The sequence below is a fragment of the Mchenga conophoros genome, linkage group LG8 (genome assembly GCF_057382185.1).
Source record: "Mchenga conophoros isolate Kocher_MC1m ecotype Shallow Benthic linkage group LG8, M_conophoros_male_GT1.1, whole genome shotgun sequence".
NCBI classification, from domain to species: Eukaryota; Metazoa; Chordata; class Actinopteri; order Cichliformes; family Cichlidae; genus Mchenga; species Mchenga conophoros.
The window spans coordinates 12,165,661-12,184,786 of NC_140533.1; the positions used below are offsets into that span (position 1 = coordinate 12,165,661).

A 19,126-nucleotide genomic window follows, 5' to 3' on the forward strand; every position below is an offset into this window, starting at 1 on the left:
TATGTAGATTTCTGCTGTGTTGCTCTGTTGGTGTCATAGGCAGTGCTTTAATACCCTTTCAGTCAGATGGAGTGTGGCTGGGCAGTAGGAGGCTTTGTGGAGGCTTGTCGGAGCAGGAGGTAGAGAGCGGACCGGTTAGGGGCGTGGTTCTCTCTGATGCGGCTCTCGCCATTGGTGGACAGCTATCCTGGTTACCAACCAACACAACACTGGGCACATGAGAAACCACTAAAAAGCTCGTGAATTTCAAAGATAATGGTTATCAAAGTACTCTTTTTTTTTTTTTTTTTTTTTTAAATGGACCGTGAGTATTTTTCTTGCATATATCAGAGTCGAAATAAAGTAAAGGCTTTCTGAGATTATGAAGACGGTACGCAGGTTTATATCTGTCTTTTAATAGTAGTTGGAGGCTAACTCGCTAGCTTTTTTAGTTTAGTTATGAACGTCAGCACTGCTTTTACTGAGCTATCGGCTGCTTGCTAACGTCGCCTGCGCCACTACACCTACTAGTTAATTCATGCGATACAACCGCATAGGAGGTTGATAACCCGTTATCTTTCGCTTAAAGTTGACATAGTCAACAATGGCTAGCTCGTTAGCTCTTAATAGCATAGAAATTATTGTAACAGCAACGCTACCCGACAAGCCAACTCCGTGCACGAGTGCTGATGAAAACAAAACCCTGGGGTGGTTTAAAACGAGTTTTGGTCAACCCCTGCTTAAAATAAGATGCTAACGTTAACACAATCGTGAATGTTTGGTATTTGGTCCCTTGAATCGGCCAGCGGGTGTGGCGACATTTTCCACGAGCTGTACTCAAGGTACTTTAGGTTTCATGTCACGGCTAACCTCAGGGTTATCATGTGTGTCCCGCTACAGTGATGGACAAATACGACACAGATTTGAGGGATACGTTTTGAGCAGGAGTGATCGCCTCTCTTCAGAAATATGGGATAGGGTCATGTGAGCAGCATCATCTGCAATCACACGATGGATAACGAGGTAATGATAGTTCAGATCATCTGCCATTTTACTTTACGTGATACACTTTTCATTAAACACTGCAATTTTCACGACCATGAAACTCTAAACTAAAGGCATGCCATTTTGTGCACCAGTATCTGAGCTGTCACCCTGTCTCTATACTCTGTCACTAACAAGAATTTTCTACCCTTGCTTCTCATTTCTCTGCCTCCCTTCTGCTCCTGACCTTGACAGATGCTGTAGCCTAGTTGACTTGTAGAAACTGAGTAAGGCTTTGTGATTTCTTTGTTCATCTTGCATGTTTCTTTAAAAATATATAACAAATGAAACGGCATGAGCTTTAGGCGATTGTGTTATGCAGTCAACCAGTGCTCCCTCCGAGACCCACTTTTTATTTAATCTGCTTAATTTTACTGCAGCCAGCATTATTAAGCTTAAAGCAGGCAGACATCTGGTCTTTTAATAAGGGCCATTTCATTTCAGCTGAGTGCAGAAATGTCTGAACAAGATGTATGCTGTCAGGGTGGTAGAACCCGTAGGGGTCCTCACTTTGGGATTTTTGGTTTAACGTGACAGATATCGTTTTACAATCCATCACTTGAACTACAGCTAAAGAGCTACACTTCATGCACTGTGCACATATTATTGCAGGATGTGATCACCACTGAGGATATAGTAGGGCTGCCTTTGTGAAAAAGTGGCTGAATTTGACAAGCCATGCAAGTATTGGCCCATGCTGAGTCAGTAGTTTCAGCGTGAGAGCTCAGCTTGGGCTCATTTTTTTTTTTTTTTTGGCAGTATCTTTTGCTATGATCAATTGTGTGGCTTCATATAAAAATTGAGAGTTTGCGGCTCTTTAGCAGCAGATATTGTAGAGACTAATACTGTGTTAAGGTTATCAGGTGCTGCTTTACAAATAATCAGTTTTTATTATGGTCCTAACCAATAAAACCTTTCTTAATTCATTTCTCCATCACCCATTTAACCTTAGGCTACATCCTGACTAAATGGTTTTTAAATCCAACCGTAACCCCTGTGTCATGACACATTACGCATCCTTCACTAAAGCTTTAGTTCCACACTCGGCGGAGGAGCAAGTTGCTTGCATAATTGTGGTGATGCACGCAATAAAGTGAATGTGCATACCTGTGCAAGAATGAGTTGTATTATGACAATTTGTTGCCCACAAACCGCTGATGTAGGCCTTTCCGACCTTTCATCGTGTGTGTCTGTTTACTGATGTGTGTGTTCTTGAAGGAGAGTAAGACGTGCCAAGGAGAGAAGCTCGCCTCTGCTGTAGATGACACTCTGGATGAATATTTAATCGCCCTCCAACACAAAAACAGGTGAAGTGTTAGTGCAGGCTGCCGGGGAAGAGACAGATTGGATTTCACAGGGGAAACGGACAACTCCTGCATGACTTTCAGTGCTGCCTAATTGGAGCTCTGATTGGTTTGCCTCCTTCCCTTGAGAAACAATACATATATTTTAAAAAGTAACATAGTCTGGAATTGGAATGTGTCATGTTGAATCCTTTGTTAGCCACGTCAAAACTGTGATAGGATTTGCTATATTTTCGAAAGCTATTTATTAGCTCTTTATTTGTTCTCCAGGCTCTTAAAGCGCCTTAAAGTCAAAGACCCCAAGGAGATTGAGTTGGAACGGCTTGAGCAAGGTTTTTCAATTTATCTTAATGGAGCCAATGCCGAAGCCAGTAGGAAGCAAGCCAAGGGCTCCAACCAAAGGTCTCCCTCCTCACAGCCACCTTTGAGGCCTACATGTACAGCAGGTATGCTTTTGCACTTAGACTCAAAACTAGATATTCTTATATAACACTTGATTTTTTTTCTTCTTGTTTATTAAATTTTTCTGAATCTGTCATGCAGGCAGATGTATTATTCTTGAGTGTTCAGTCATGTTTAGGAGAAATCAAAGGTACTATCTCATGCTCTTTTTTTGTTGTTGCTACTGTCACCCATGAACCATATGGAAAACCAGCTAATAGCCACCACTCCTCAGCTTGTAGTTTGTGTGACAGGATCCCGTGTCCAGTCCCAGTGAATAAATGATAGTGACAGTTGTAGCTGGCAGGCAGTTTATTCGTCTTCCTCTCTGTGCTGTGGACCATCTGTGTATGTGACTGTGTGTTCCTTCTCCTCCGAGGCATTAGTCTGCTGCACGCTGCTCATGTTCGTTTCTGTGCTGTGACTCATCGGCAGATGTCTGTAGAAGCGCCCACCAGCTAACTGAAGACGGTAGTAAACTGGAGCAGACCCACAGGAAGAGAAGCCACACTGCCCCAGGAAAGGTCCAGAGGAAAGAATGGGTGCAGGTGCAGCCATCTGATATCCTTATCCTATCTGTATTAACACTTATTGTTCAGCAAAAATAGACATTTCCTATTTTTAAGGACACATGTTTGATATTTCCTCTTTTCTAATATGTGCAGGATCCTGTTAAAATTCGAACAGAGGATGGACCAAGTTTGCTAATCTCCCCAACAAAGCGCTACTCTGATGATTTTGAGCCCTATGAAAGCATAGACATGGAGGTAGAGTGAAGACATAACAATGCCTACTAAGCCTGTATGTGTGGGTGTTTTATTTTTAGGGGAGGGACTATGTGCCAGATGCAGCTGTCTGTAGTACTTAGCATCTCTCTATCTCTGCTATTTCCCCTTTATCCAATCATCACGTTTCATCCAGAGCTCCAGTCCACGCTCCCCTCGTAGTCCCTGCTGCCAGAGGAACACCTGCAAGGTGTCGCACTCTTTCAGCTCCAGGCCTGAGAGCCGAGGAGACCAGGAGCACAGTGAGAAGGTACTTCTCAACCTTGAGGAAGTGAAGGTGAGTGGATGAAAATGTATGCGTTTTTTTTTTTTTGTGTCTTCTTGTCGAAGATGAATTAGATATAGAGAATCATCGTAATTTGGTTTATGCCTGTTGGTGGGAATTTATTTCACTTTTTAGTGGTAGTTTGTCAAATCACGAGGATGGTTAAACTGTCAGTATACAGGTCTGTGCCTGTGAGTGCGCAGGACGATGACTTGTGCATGGATGAATATATAAATGATGACCTTTGCAAACTAGGTTTTGCGTCGAAGCCTGGAGGTTAGCATGCGACGGAGCAGTCGTGGCTCAGCTGGGGAGGAGTCAGATGAAGAGTGGGTAGAGGAGCAGATTGAGAGGGATGAGAGCACAGAGAGTCTGGATGAACTGGGGCTGCCTCTCCCCTCCTCCAAGTCATCCTCCAACAGCTCTCGGCCCAGTGGCTCCCAAAGCCATTTTGACTCAGCGAACCTCATTGTGCTGGACTTTGGACCCTCACCTAAAGGTAGGCTAATATGGAAATTTGTTATTGATTTAGGGCGAAGCAAGAGAGGTAACATCCCCTGCTTTTCTGCGTCATCAGCACTGACCTAAGGATGTCTTTAGGCATGTTGTCAGCATATGAAAAGAAGCATCTATTCCTGATCTTAATCAATTTCCTTTATTTTTCCAGGTCGTAAGATCGAGCGTTCACTGTCTGCAAAAAGGAAAGAAAGTGTTGAGACTTTTATACCCACCAAACCTATGTTGGTGAAGAGCAAGACATTAGATAGGCCACCTTCAAAAGAGAGCTGGGAAGGTCAGAGTAAGTCATGTTTTACAAACTCATCTCCCGTTTTTGAATGAAAATGTGGCTGAGATATTCCATTCCACATGATTGTTGCTGGATAAAAAATGTGTATTTTCTGCGTAAGGGCCGAGGAGTCGGGTGGAGAGGCCGCTGTCGGCAAATAGAAAGTCTTCTGTCGAGGACCGGGACCCAGAGGAGGTTGCGATCAGGGTACGCCAGGCCATACAGAGAGAAAACAACCCAGTGCAGAGTGCAGAGCTCTTCAGTCGACACACGGTCTGCCTGAGCCACACTTCACTTCTTACATCTGTTATTACATCTCATTTTCATCTGTAACTGTATACTTTGCCTACTTTTGATTTTATTCAATTGAATTTTCCTGGATTTGACTCACATGTGAATCTTGTCCCATACATATATTTTTCACATCGGTTTGATTTGGTTTCTTTGTCCTCTAGGTCAAGGGACATCAGGTGATGAATGGTTTAGTGCACTACAACACTCACAACAAGGATGACAACAATGTCACTCTGGCCATGCAGAGAATCACACTCATGGGTCCCAGGTATGGTGACAGAAAAAGATACTTAAACACTCAGGAACAGAACGCTAACAGTTACAGTGTACTATGAAACAATTTTGATATAACTCAGGGGTGGCCAATTCCAGGCCTCGAGAGCCGGTGTCCTGCACCTTTTAGATGTGTCACAGCTGATTTAAATGGCTAAATTACCTCCTCGACATTTCTTGAAGTTCTCCAGTGGCCTGGTAATAAACTAATCATTTGATGATGGTGTGTTTTGACCCAGGGTGTTATCTAAGACTTGCAGGGCACCAGCTCTCGAAGCCTGGAGTTGGCCGCCCCTAACATAGCTGGACTTTCTTTGCAGTAGGTGGTTCAACAGAACCTATAAGCCCAGCAACAAAGAATAGGTATTATGATGGTGATTATTAACTTTCTTTGTTATCCCAGGCTTTTCAGTTAAGGCCATATGTGCACACTACGATAAAAGGCATGTGTAACATGTTATTGGACTGTTCTTCCACTAAACATTAATCGATCAAGTAATGCCTACTTCAGTCAGAGACATTACCAGAGATATTTGTAATTTAAAAAAAAACATGCATCTGTCTGGGAGAATGACGTAAGACAGCAGTGGGCAGTTACTGCCTTATTTTCTGGGTGAGTGAGCGCTAATCAGTTAGCTGTCTCCCATTTCTCTCTGACGGACTGATCAGGTTCATTTTGTGACATTTCTTGAGGCATTTCATCAGATTTAACTAACATCTTTGACTGCAGCTGGAGAGAGGAGTGCTTGCTCTGTGCTGTAGATTTGCTGCAAGCTGGAGGATCACTCTAACCAGAACCTGCTGCAGGTGCAAAACTAGTTCATGGGCTACCATTCAAAGTTCACAGAGCCTGTAGAGCAGAACAAGGACTGTTTCACCAGCTGCAGTTTAAGACAGTGGAAGTGGAGTCTGTTCACATGATGAAGAACTTACTGTAGAGGCAGATTATTGCACCATATGTATATGACATTATTTATCAGTTTCTTTAAAAAAATCATACATGCCTCGTTTTGCGTGCATATGGTGTGTAAATGCAATCTAATTCAATCAATTCTGTTGGAAACACTGGAATATTTGTTCAACCATGATCCAGTTAAACTTGATGCGTGACACAAATTCAATTCTAACCCAATACATAATCAAGGAGGCATTGAAATCAGTTTAATTTTTGGCCATAACAAAGTGAAACTAATCTTCTTGTGTGAATATTTTTTTGTAATAAACAACAAAGAGTCTTTACTCTGTGTTATGTTGGCTCTATTACCAGACCAAGCGGGCTGTGACTTCACAGCTTTGTTTGTTGGTGTTACAAATGTTCCCCTCAACAGGTTGTGTATCTGCAGAAAATCTGTATAACTCATAGAACACATCAGCAAGAAAAGAACAAGTGAAAATGTTGCATTTACACCCAGTTTTATTGGTGGTAATTGAACCTGTCCTCTGTGAGAGCGTATAAAGTGTCCAGCACAAGTTACTATGGTGATGTATCCAAAAAAGGAGCCACCTGACATCAAAATAGTCTGACTTTAGGCTCAGCATACCTTGCTGACTCATTAATCTCACTTCCTAGTACATCTCGTTATTGCCTGTGGCAATTCGGTAAATGCTTTGATGTTATAACACCTACTGGTTGAAATATAACAATGAGTGTATACCCAATGACCTCGAAATTATGTATGGCTTTAGCTACTGCAGTGCTTTGCGTTAATATGAAGATTGAGGATAAATAAATAAATGGAACGATAAACAGAGCAGGCAAGCTAAAGTGTTGTCATTCTTTTATTTAGTCAACAACAGAAACTGCTGAAAGCCTTGGAGAAACTTGAAGGTGGACCTGGTTGCAGCATCCCTCAAAGTGTGAAAACAGACTACACCAAGCAGCCGGTGAGCTAATGACACACTTTCCCAGATCAGAATGAATAATCCTGATGCTGTTGGGTGGGATACCTCTGAACTGCCCGCTTTCTGCTGTAACAAAACAAATTTCCCACATGTGGGACTAATAAAGGTTATCTTGTCTTGTCTTGCCTTGTCTTGTCTTAATGTTTTGTATCGCTGTTGCAGAGAAGGCAGTCGTCACCAGAGTACACACCTGCATTGTATGTTACCATGGAGATACTGTCAAACTGGGGGAACGCGCTGCAGGTCGGGCTGACTGAGTTGCAGTTCTTCTGCCTCAGAAACAAGAAGCTTTATGTGTCGCCTCATGACTTAGACATCAGGAATGCTGACTTCCCTGGTAATTTGGGGGCGCTCGTCAATGGGAAAGTGAAGGTCAGTCTCTTCTGCTGTAGTGTGTGTGTTTGTGTGTGCGTGTGTTGTAATTTATTCCCCATCTTGTGGGAAATAAATAAGTTGCCATTATGAAAAAGTGGCTGTTTTGAGTTCTTTATGGTTTTTCATTGCACTACTTTTGAAAGTTTAACAAGCACAAAGTTTGTGTGACACAGCAACTAAACATCAGCTGCTCCCATCAATAAATGCCACAGCACTTGCCAAGAGACCATTGGCAGCCAACAAGGCCACAATCAGCTAGTACTGATGTTCAGACTATATATCTGTCCATCCTTCTTATGAATAAGTTGCTGTTTTTGTTTTTCATTTTGTTGTTCTTCTCTTGGTTTGACAGACCACCAAAGACCGTCATATGTGGACGTGTCCGTTCCACCCACCCATTCAGCTCTACTTCATCATCAGGAACACCGAGCGCTCTCCAGACTTTGGAATATCTTGTATTAAAATCTGGAACTACAACAGAAGCTTCAATGTATGTGTATTCAATAAATTTTATATCAATTCTTCAACACATTCAGTTACAAACTGTTTGATTTCTGCTGCAAGCTGATAGATGGTGCGTGATTGTGCGTTTCCATTATAACAGTGGATGACTGTGTTGGTTTGGTTACGTCACAGGTGCGTTGCTCTTTAAGCAGTGGCTGTCTGAGCTGCCACTCAGTCTGTCCAAATGTGGAACAGTGAGAGATTAGCCTCAGAGGATTAGTGTAACATGGGCTTCTGTCTGTCAGCGTCTCTGCTGTTAAGAAGGGGGCACAAAGACCCCAGGTTTTCCTAGTTTACACCGACCATTAGTACTTAGCAATATTTGTACCGGACTGTGAATAAGAGCCTGTAAGGTAAGGAGTTTGGAGTATTTTCTAGACTTCTCTGGGTTCATAGTGGTTTATTGTCTAGAGGATCAAAAGGTCGCAGTTGCACTAATTAGCAGCTAGCTAGAGCATGTTAGTCAATAGTGTGTTTTATGAAATTAGATTTTTTTTTAATACTCATCAGGTTGCAGCTTGTCATCCTTTTGCTTGAATTTTAATCAAACATTCATTATACAGAGAAATGAAATGCTAAATATTTCCCCACCATTTGGTTTTACAGCTTCACTCAAATGTTTGGTGTTAATTCTGTGAAGAATTGAAATGTGAAAATCATTATTTCTTCATTTTGTGGCATAACTTACTGCTTAAAATCAAATGCTTTTGAAATTGTTAAACATCCTAAATTAAAGACGCTTGTAAACTGATGTGCTGTATCTTTGCCAGGAGCTTGACGTAGGTGCGCGACATATAAAGCTGTACCTGAACAGCACGTTGGTGTTTGAAGGTGAGCTGGAGAAGGGCTGTGGCAACCAAGTCTTTGACTACAGCACCACAATTGATCTTCAGGATCTTCAGGTCTCCGACTCTGTGTTTTCCAGCCCTGTGGCTTCAGGACACAGTCTAAGAGGGGCCACTCCCCTTTGCTATGAAGACAGTAAGGGTGGAGAGGGTAGCATCTCCCAGAGATACCAAAGTTTGAATGCATTGTCTGACACAGCAGGCCAGAATGTGGTAGACATGCAGGAGAAATCACATACACCACTACCACCTATCACTGCTTCTGTGGGAGTGTCATCCTCTACTCGTCACTCGATACAAAGGAGCTCTTTTGACCTGTCTGCCTCAGAGGAGACCCACTCTCTCAGGCAGCAGGTGGAGCAGTCTGCACCCATGGAGCAAACAGTCACCACCCAGCCATCCTCCTCACGGGTTGCCCCGCAGTGGCTGCAGCCTCTGAACAGAGGTGCTCCAGAGGGATGTGAGACCAGCAGGGAGAGGCCACGGTGGCTGGTACCCCAGCATTCTTCAGAGCTCAAACAGCCATCAGCATCATCCTCTTCCATGCTCCCAGAGTTGCCATGTAACCCAGGGCGTGTGTGCAGAGGGGCGGAGAGGACGGCGAATGGGGTTCAGTGGAAGGCTGACTCTTTGGACCTGAGCTGCGACCTGCTTGAGGAGGTCGGGGAGCAAAGGTCAGACAGGCCCATCAGCGGACGGAGGAGCTCATTCAGAAACTCCACAGCCAGTGTAAGGCAGACAGAGGAACAACACCTCAGAGCTACAGCACTGACAAACGCTGGTATGCATTGTCAGAATTTTCATACTGAAACAGAGAGACAAATCTGTATATATGGCTACTCCAGCCTTTCTATAAATTTAGCTCTATTTCATCTTTAAAAATATCAGGGTATCATCGGTCAGGGTAGGAGTTTTCATTACCTTATCAGTCCTTTCAAAGGAAATCGTATCCACTGATTAAAAATACAAAGGAATATACTTTTGGAGACTTTAGGAGAATAACATTAATATGTATATAGTTTAGCTAACTAGAGTCTCTATTCTCACCTTACTGGCAGTCATTTGTTTGATCTAATCATTGTCATTCTTTTTGCTGTTGATCACTTTGGCAAATATATTACTGCTCTTTAATCTTACTGATTCATTTGCATTGGGTTCATTTATGTAAAATTTTGAGTGGATATTTAGTGAAATACACAGACTTGTAGATTTTAGTTATATTTGATGTCGGACAATTCTTACAGGCTAATTTCTTTCCTTTTGGTTTGTTAGTAATTTATAGTCTAATGTTTGTGTGTTCTCCAGATGAGCCCATGTCTTTGGTGAGTGCTAGCAGAAGGCAGAGTAGCTCTCGGGCCCGGCTGCACAGTCAGCAGGATGACACCCTCATGGAGTCCTGGGATTCACTCACTAAGTTCAACCAATGTCAGCGTGGACGCATCTCCAACATGTCGTTCGAAGGCGACATATTTGATGAGTTTCTTCAGCGCCAGGGCTGTGGTCCACCCACAGTCCCACCCATCTCTTCTTCATCACCCAGAAGCCCTCTGTCCTCCTTAACCACTCAGGGGACACTTTGCGAAGGCCCTGATGACGATCCATCCATGGAGCGGGAGGACGAGTTTGAGATTCCAGTGTTGCCGCAAGGCCAAAGGCTGGTAATCAACATTTTGTCCACCTGGGGTGATCGTCACTACGTGGGTCTCAACGGCCTGGAGGTTTTCAGCTCTAGTGGAGAGCCTCTCCGACCTGTTCATATCCACGCTGACCCGCCAGACATCAACATTCTCCCAGCATACGGCAAGGATCCACGCGTAGTCACCAACTTAATCGATGGCATCAATCGGACTCAGGATGACATGCATCTTTGGCTAGCCCCATTTACTCCTGGTTGTAGCCACACCATTTTCATGGACTTTGGAGTGCCCCACAAAGTGGCCATGATCCGTGTGTGGAACTACAACAAGTCGCGCATCCACTCATTCCGAGGCGTGAAAGAGGTAGAAATGCTTCTGGATGGAAGGTGCATCTTCAGGGGGGAGATTGCAAAAGCGTCTGGAACTCTTTCTGGAGGTATCTGATCAGAACAACTTCACAAGAGTTTATGCTCCATTGTGTGTTGTTTTTTTGACCAAATTATCCTTTATTCATGCGCTCAGGACTGGACCAGTTTGGCGACACTATCCTCTTCACCACTGATGATGAGATACTGGAGGCGATGTCTCGTTATGATGAGACCTTCCTTAGTGAAGGTGAAAGTCCTGAGAGCATGGTGTATGAGGAGGAGCTGCAGAGACCACGCACTGCTGATGGAGAGGGAGAGGAACGACCTTTTACCCAGGCTGGTTTCAGAGAGGAAGACCTCACTGTAAGTACTGGTCTCATTCGAGAATTTGAATCATAAATTCATAAAGCAACTTATTCCAAAGTGTGACAGAGTTGACTTTCATTATGTGGCCCCAAATGATCAGAGCAGACAGGCACAAAGGCCAAACTAGCCACAGCATCAACAGGACTGTGTGGTACAGTTATGCTTTAAATGCAATGTTGTTTTGTTTTAGCTGAAACTTCAACTCAACTCTACTATGAGCCAATCTGAAGAGAGCTTAGAGCTCATTCCTGGGATGCACACAGGAAAGTGTGAGTACATCAGTCATATCCTGTCATATTATGGTTGCCTCTCTGTTTTTGGCTTTGTGTTTTGGATGTTTCTGGATGCTTACAGTCTGTCTTAATCCCAGGCCTTAGACTGGAAATGACCTTGACATGGGGCGACCCCCATTACATGGGCCTGACAGGACTGGAGATTGTGGGGAAGGATGGAGAGACTTTACCTTTAGATCTTAGTATGATCGCTGCTTCACCCAGGGACCTCAACGACCTACCTGATTATGGACATGACCTGCGCACACTTGATAAGTATGCCTGACACTAAATGTAACATGCCCTTTGATATTACAGTTAAAGTCCAGGCAAAGATTACATCATTATTATGTAAGATACAGTGTATAATGTCTACTGTCATTATTTAGACTTATTGATGGCCACAACATTACCACCGATGACCAGCATATGTGGCTGATTCCTTTCTCCTATGGAGAGTCCCACACCTTGACCATTACCTTCAGCAAGGCCCAGACCATCGCTGGTCTCCGTTTCTGGAACTACAACAAGTCTCCTGAGGACTCTTACAGAGGGGTGAGACAGTTTCTGCCAGGCTGAACCCACATTTGTTATGATGCAGAATAAAGTTTACTTCAAATACTAACGTGTTTATGATATTTCGTACTTTACATGATCATTTGTAAATTAACAAAATATTGTGAACTGAATTAGTGCCACTTCCTTCAAGTGGAGTCAGATCAGCTGATAATTTTGAACAAGTATAATTCACATATTACTTAAGGCCATATTCTGCTTTGCGGTTATAAAAGGTCTGTGGTTACAAAGCCCAAAGTCCAGTTTTAATACATGCAGTATCAGACCACATATTAGCTGACCAATCAATGTAGACTGGGCCCTTCTGGGGTTGGAGGGTTTAAAGAGACAAGAGATAAAATACTGTGTGAGAGAAATAGCAACAATATTACAGTGTTTTATGAAAATTAATGTATGTAAACACACTGTATGACACCCTTAATATGGATTTATGAAGCTGTGAATCTGACTTCTCATTTGTACAAAGAACAGTACGTGCTGATGACTGTGTATAATGCTGCAAAGCATGGATTACTTATTGTGACAGATTTTTATTTTTAACCACAGAAGTTCTTTGCAGAACACTTTATGCATCTTAGAAAACATAAAAATGTCCACATGTTTGGTTCAGGTGAAACTGATTCATCTGTTCTTGGATGATGTTCCTGTCTCACCAACGGAGGGATTACTGATCAGGAAGGGACCGGGCAATTGTCACTTTGATTTTGCCCAGGAGATTCTCTTTGTTGACTTTCTCCAGACTCCAGCTGATAACGGGAGTAACGAAGACTACCACAGGTGAAGCCCAGAGTATGAGTTTGAGTAAAACTGCTGTTTCATCAGAAATTCTGAAAACTGCCTTTCCTTATTTATAACTTTATTTTTAATTCAGAGGACACTCTAAGAAACAAGAACAGCCCAGCATGGACTATGAGGCTCCCATCATGCCTTGTGGGTGTATCCTTTTTCTAAACAGATTTCACACATGCTTATGCATGCTGTGCTCCTGTCTGCCCTATTGGTCCAAAAATGTTCTGTGGATATTTTTTAAATGCACGGATCAGATTGAGTTCAGACCACGTTAAATAATCTGCATTGGTTGCTTTGGCAACACCACTGGCACGCACATGCTCATCAAGAGCTTACAGAAGGAAAATGTCTGGCTGGAGGAGAAATAGAAATGTGTCCAGTCATTTCAGTGTGTTGTGATATTGCGCAAAACCTTTCCACATATCAGAAAATAGCAGTGAAAACTGGCTGACAGGTTAGTATGTATTTAACACAGAAAAATCACTATATCGTTTGGTGTAGCGATAAGTGATAAGTTAAGCACTTTATCGAGCTCGTGTTTTCATCCACTGTTCTCACAGACATTACAATGTGCCCTCCTTTCACGTTCGGTCTAGGAGCCAGCCAGGGCTCACCTCTGTAACCTCTTACTATTTTACTCTTTCTGGAACTATTAACTTTGTGAAATAATGTGAACACAGGCAGAGCAAAAACCTTTGTTTCATATGAATGATTCGTTACTGGTGGTTAGTGACTGCTATTCTGAGGTTGCTGGTTATGCAATTAAGTGGTTAAAATCACAGGCCATGCCTCAGACTGGTGAATGTACACCAGCCAGAAGAACCACCTGGAATTTGGGTGGATCAGATTAAGACCAGGCCTTAAAAATGTAGTGGGAAGATTTAACCCATTGCATCCGAATAATCATTTGTCTGTAACTGTACACATTTTGAACTCTAAACAAAAGCTGAACATTATAGACTTGTTAAAGAAAATTTGTTTTTGTCCAGTAAAGTGGTAAAAATGTTCTTATCTTTCTTTTTTCCTTTTCTAAGCAGCTAGAAAAGGAAAAAGCTGGATCTAAAATGCTCGATGTTGTCTTTTCCTTGACTTTCACCTGTCAGTCATTTTTCAGCTCCAGCTGTTAACAACCTGGGGAGATCCATACTACATTGGTCTGAACGGCCTTGAGTTTTACAATCAGAACCATGAGAAGATCAGCCTCAGTGACAACAGTATCCTTTCTCATGATTCAGACTTGCATCTGACCTCACTGGCTCGAATTCACCTCACTTGCTGGAATATGTTAATGTTTACTGTTAATGTGGTCAGATGGGTGCCTGGTTAAGAATGCGTGGTGTACAGTTGTGGTCAGAAGTTTACATACTCTCATCGTGGGGAGAAATGTCACGGTAATTTTGGACTTTTAATGGTTTCTTTCGGCTGTTCTTTCCCCAGGGTGGAATGATTTTGCAGCATGCATCTTTAAAGACTTGGGTAGACAAAGATTTGGGTTCACAATTATTTACATACATCGCTTTTGTCTTTTAATTAAGGTTCTTCAATGTCTTTTAACTTGACAAGGCCAAGAACTGTTAACTTCTCATTAGTGATCATGATTAACTACAACTGGTAGTTTCTCTTTGCTAACAAAAAAACGATATGTTTGCCAACTCTCAGTGGACTGACCAATACTCAGAATAATGAGAAAATCCAAGGAACTCAGTGAAGATCCAACAAGGAGAACTGTAGATTTACAAAAGCTGGGAAGGTCTCTTGGAGCCATTTCTAAACAACTGCAGATTCCAGGACCGTTGATTCAAACAATTGTACATATGTACAAATTATTCAGATGTCTCACCACTTTGACAAGTTTTGGAAGAAGACCCAAACTTTCACCCTCATATGGGAGTAAATTGGTTAGGATGTTCAGGAACCATGAAGGGCCAAGCCTGCCATGAGCTGGAACCTGCTGACACACCAGTGTCACTGTCAAGTGAAGTGAGCCTTACTGAGAGGGTGCCAACCAAGAAAGAAGGCCCTACTCGAAAATTGACACCTTCAAGCTTGAGTGAAATTAGCATTTTCCCACATGGACTACCCAAATGCATTCTAGAGAAAAGTTTTATGGCCAGGCAAGGCAAAGATTGAGCTATTAGGTAACAATGACAAGAGTGCAGGTATGTATGGAGAGGTAAAAGTGAGATTATCTAACCTAAGAACACTGTACCAGCTGTCAAGCATGGTGGTGGTAGCATCATACCTTGCGGCTGTTTTGCTGCCGGTGGTACTGATACACTGCACAAAGTGGATGGAATAATGAAGGAGTATCAATCACTAAATAGTTGAAACTGAGACATCGGTGGGTGTTCCAACAGGGCAATGATCCCAAAAGATCCAAAGACCTTTTCTAGCCCCAACCTTAGTGCTATTGAAAATCTGTGGACTTCACTTAAAATTCTTACAAGTCACTCTAATGAACTCTAACAAAGAAGGGTGATCAAATATCGAGGTAGAATTATACCTGCTTGTTTATGGCTACCAAAAGACGCTGTGTGAATTGAAGAAAATCCAAAACAAAATCAAATTTGTTCACCCAGTTCTTTTTAAAAGATTTATTAAATGCTGTATGATCGTTCCACCCCGGAAAAGCAGCATGACATTCATGCCTATGTTGATTGGATGAAACTTCTGACAACAACTGTAAATCGGTCACTTTAGATTGATAGATATTAAGTCACTAGCTGTTAATGTTTTCCTCTTAAAAGATCAAACATTACATCCTACTCTAAGAACATAAGGATTTCGAGCAGTAGTGCATGGTTGTTTACTCTTATAGGTAACTGTGACAATCAAATTGAAATAATATTTAGTGTGAATTATACTTGTGCATTTTATTAGTATATTCAAGGGGTTCAAATAAAAAAAGTAGTCTAGTTTATTTGATTTGGGTTTACATAATATATCTCTGAATGAGTTTGTGACTACTGTAAAACTCTGTTCTCATGAAACTCTGAGTAAAGTTGTGGGTAATTAGCAGCTGTGTTTATATTAATAAACATGATCAGACCTCAACATTACGTCCACCAGACATTGCTGCTTTTCCAGACAGTGTGAATGTGCTGGACAATGTGAGCGGTGATGTGAGGACTCCAGATAAATTAATAGATGGAGTCAACTGCACCCACGATGGAAGACACATGTGGTTAGCCCCAGTGCTTCCTGGCCTGGTGAGAAAGACAGTGTGTGTGTGTGAGTGTGTAAGAGAGAGACTGTTTGCAGCTGACACGAGTGTATGCTCTGTTTCCATGCAGGTGAACCGTGTGTATGTCATCTTTGATCATCCAGTGACTGTGTCCATGATCAAGCTGTGGAACTACTCAAAGACTCCTCAGAGAGGAGTGAAAGAATTTGGGGTAAGCCTACTTCTCTCTCTGCTGCGGGTTTAGCAATCGCTTCTGTTTGTTTACTAATGGTGCATGTTTCTCCGTGAGTCCAGCTGCTGGTGGATGACCTCCTGGTATATAATGGCATCTTGGACTGCGTAAGCCAAGTGACACGAGGCATCCTGCCTACTTGCGACCCTGTGGTGCCCTACCACACCATCCTGTTCACAGATGACGTCTACATTACTCACAGAGAGAGGAACACTGTCATCAGGTACTCAGGCTTTTTGTATTCATTTATCTTTTTTTTTTTTTTGGAAAGATGAATTCATGAACGGCTGCTTGCTTACAGGCTAAATGCTGATTGTTATTTAGGTTTGCCTTATTTAGAAAAGGGGTATCAGACATGCACTCGGCTGCCAGCCGACTGGACGCCTTGCAGAGTCTGAAATTTGCAGAGGAGGTTGTGTTGCAGGATGTTAAGAATGGGTAACATAAAAGTGTTTTTCCAGAATCTTACAAATTATCTTTGTCATCCCATACTACACTGAAGTGTGACGGTTAATCCAAGGAGCCATGCTCCTACTGAGATTTATAATTCCACAGTCTTCTTAAAGACATCTTACACTGCTCATCATCTTTTTTGTAAATGGATAAAATGTATGAGAGGACTTTTTAAATGTATTTTGAATGCTGCTTTGCTTTTGGTGTACGACCCTCTAGAAGTCAGATTGAGCTGCATGTGGCCCATGAACTGAAATGACACCCGTGATCTGTCATGTAAAATGCTTTTTGACAGGCCTGTTGCATTTCTGACAATCAAACAGATTTACAGACAAATTGTGTTAGATTAACTCAGTAGTTTTGAAAAGACTTGTACTCTTCTCCACTTCAGCCCCCGTGTCAGCAGACACCGTCAACAGTGAGTAACAGGATAGTAAAAACCCAGTGCTGCTGCCTCCTTGTGGTCACTCCCTGTACTGAAGATTCCTCCAGTGCCCTCAAACATCCCACATCCTCCTTACCACTTGCTTGACTTGTGATCCCCAGAGTCCCTCCTCTCCCTGACTTCGAGCTTTGTCAACCCTCCCTTTTGTGTTTTATTGCCCTTTTCCGCTTCTCGCTGGCACTACAGTTTTAAAGAAAAACATCCGCTGTGTCTTCCTTTTCTTGTGTTGCCTTGTAGTAATTATGTGGAGGATCAGGATGTGAAGATGACCAATGAGAACCAGATAGTTCATCACAATAAGAAGAAGCAGACGGCAGACCCAGGTGAATCAGAGAAGCGATTGGAGCACTTTAACATGGATGGATTCGTCTGTTTTAAAATGTCTTTGTTAACTCTTCTGTTCTGTTCTCACTCAATTCAGCTCTACGGCCTAAAACCTGCATGACTGATGGCGGGAAACATGGAAGGAGGAGGTACTGACTGACATGGAGTCAGTGTTTTTACAGTTTGAGGAGAGCTGAAGGGAAGAACCTGTGGCTGACTCTTTTATTCCACTTTTTTGGTGGGTGACTTTTGAAAACCTCCTTTACACCAAGTCCCAAAGCAGCCACCCAGCTGTCATTTGTAAAGGCGTCACCCCAGCATCTCACACGGTCCACAGTTAAAAGGACAGAGATTATACACACACAAGATTCCACTTTATGGTTGGATTTCTCTCCTTTTCTTTGCTGTGAAAACGAGTCCACAGATATCCTGAACATGTACTGTATAGTCGTCCCTCCCTCAGTGCCAGGAAAAAACTGTCGAGGCTGCATTTTATCAGCCATATTATTGTGCCTAGTACCAACACTATAATCTGTGGCTGCTACTTGTGACTTGTGACTTGTGCTGCATATCCCAATGCTGCTTCTGGCGTATACATAATCCAGGAAAAGAAAAAAAAAAAGCTCAAAGGCCACATGAGTACACTGTCACATCAGGACGCTACGTTAATTAATTAACATGATTCACCAACGAGCCTAGTCATTTAGCTCTCGGCCTAATGGGTATGAAAACACTCCCACCAGTGCACAAACCAAGCCTAATGCTATGCAGCCACTAATTTATATCTATTAATATTTATATCTCTTGGATAATATATTTCAAAAGTGAGTGGTTTTACTTGTGGAAGTACTTTCAGAGAGGTTTTTACATTTGCAAGATTCACATTAACGACTAATGCGATAGACGAAGTCGAGGAACATTGAGAATTGAAGCCGCTCAAAGCTTCACATTAATACTAACAAATATCTATTTGGCTTCACACAATTAGGTCAGTTTGTTTTTTCTGCTTCGCATCAAGTAGAAAAAGCTCGTTTGCAATCCAAGTGACCTTTATTGAAGTTGCTATGCACATGCACTAGATTGTTTGACTTTTTTTTTCCAGCAAACATTTCCACAGCAGTCTTTTTAATTCGGTTAAAAAATAGAAGCAATTTTCCACTTTTAGCGTTTGAGTAGATAACAGACAACTTCTAATATGCAAATATTATAAACTTACCTCAAATTAAGAAGAGCAGTTGTTTAAAAGGGGATAAATAGGAATCTGTGTTCACTAAAATACTTGGTAGTCTGTGCTGTACTTTTTTTTCCGCTCAGTGTTCACTGTACTAACTTGTTGCATGGGAAAAACTCCTCAGCATTAATTTTTTTTAGGTGTTTTTACTGCGTCATTGAGCCCCAGTATAAACTATTCTACACTCCTTATAGCTGGGAGTCATTGTATATGAAATGCAGTTTTATGTATTTAATTTCATTATGTCCCGCAGCAGTGATACTCATTACTCCAAATCTCCATTCTGCTCTGTGGAGTGGTGGCCATTATTGTAGCCGTGACATTTAGTGTTTTGAAATATTTATTTTTCTAATCTTGATTAAATATGTATATTTGAAGTAGGTTTATTGGAATGAATAAAATGTGAAAAAAGTAATAGTTTACCTTCAGTTTTCTGGAAATTCATCCTCTT

The 19,126-nt window shown here is 42.1% G+C and overlaps 1 protein-coding gene across 10 annotated transcripts; it reads left to right on the forward strand.

Annotated features, from left to right (window-relative positions):
• Window positions 1-91: 91 nt before the first annotated feature.
• On the forward strand, window positions 92-19,090 carry katnip (katanin interacting protein). 10 transcript variants are annotated; one of them, XM_085284147.1, is made up of 29 exons: window positions 92-304; window positions 880-1,002; window positions 2,242-2,330; window positions 2,598-2,773; window positions 3,204-3,316; window positions 3,434-3,535; window positions 3,690-3,830; window positions 4,074-4,317; window positions 4,486-4,617; window positions 4,727-4,878; window positions 5,061-5,167; window positions 6,960-7,056; window positions 7,237-7,446; window positions 7,802-7,939; window positions 8,724-9,579; window positions 10,104-10,871; window positions 10,958-11,166; window positions 11,360-11,438; window positions 11,540-11,717; window positions 11,831-11,996; window positions 12,628-12,794; window positions 12,889-12,953; window positions 13,910-14,020; window positions 15,876-16,015; window positions 16,100-16,201; window positions 16,285-16,445; window positions 17,067-17,093; window positions 17,358-17,443; window positions 17,542-19,090. In XM_085284147.1, exons 2-29 carry the CDS (start codon window positions 991-993, stop codon window positions 17,598-17,600), a joined length of 4,887 nt encoding a protein of 1,628 aa, XP_085140273.1. In that variant the 5' UTR covers window positions 92-304; window positions 880-990; the 3' UTR covers window positions 17,601-19,090. The 10 variants fall into 10 exon arrangements, with proteins under 10 accessions (XP_085140273.1, XP_085140267.1, XP_085140266.1 ...); XM_085284141.1 differs by having other exon boundaries at window positions 92-370; window positions 15,876-16,201; XM_085284140.1 differs by having other exon boundaries at window positions 15,876-16,201.
• The last annotated feature ends 36 nt before the right edge of the window (window positions 19,091-19,126 follow it).

What these genes read in the sequence shown, in the direction of transcription:
- katnip (XM_085284139.1), top strand. Translation starts at nt 2,224, where the DNA reads ATGTGTGTGTTCTTGAAGGAGAGTAAGACGTGCCAAGGAGAGAAGCTC. An exon ending in ATGAAAGCATAGACATGGAG is followed by an intron (nt 3,536 to 3,689) that starts GTAGAGTGAAGA and finishes CGTTTCATCCAG; the next exon opens with AGCTCCAGTCCACGCTCCCC. An exon ending in ATCACACTCATGGGTCCCAG is followed by an intron (nt 5,168 to 6,959) that starts GTATGGTGACAG and finishes TCTTTTATTTAG; the next exon opens with TCAACAACAGAAACTGCTGA.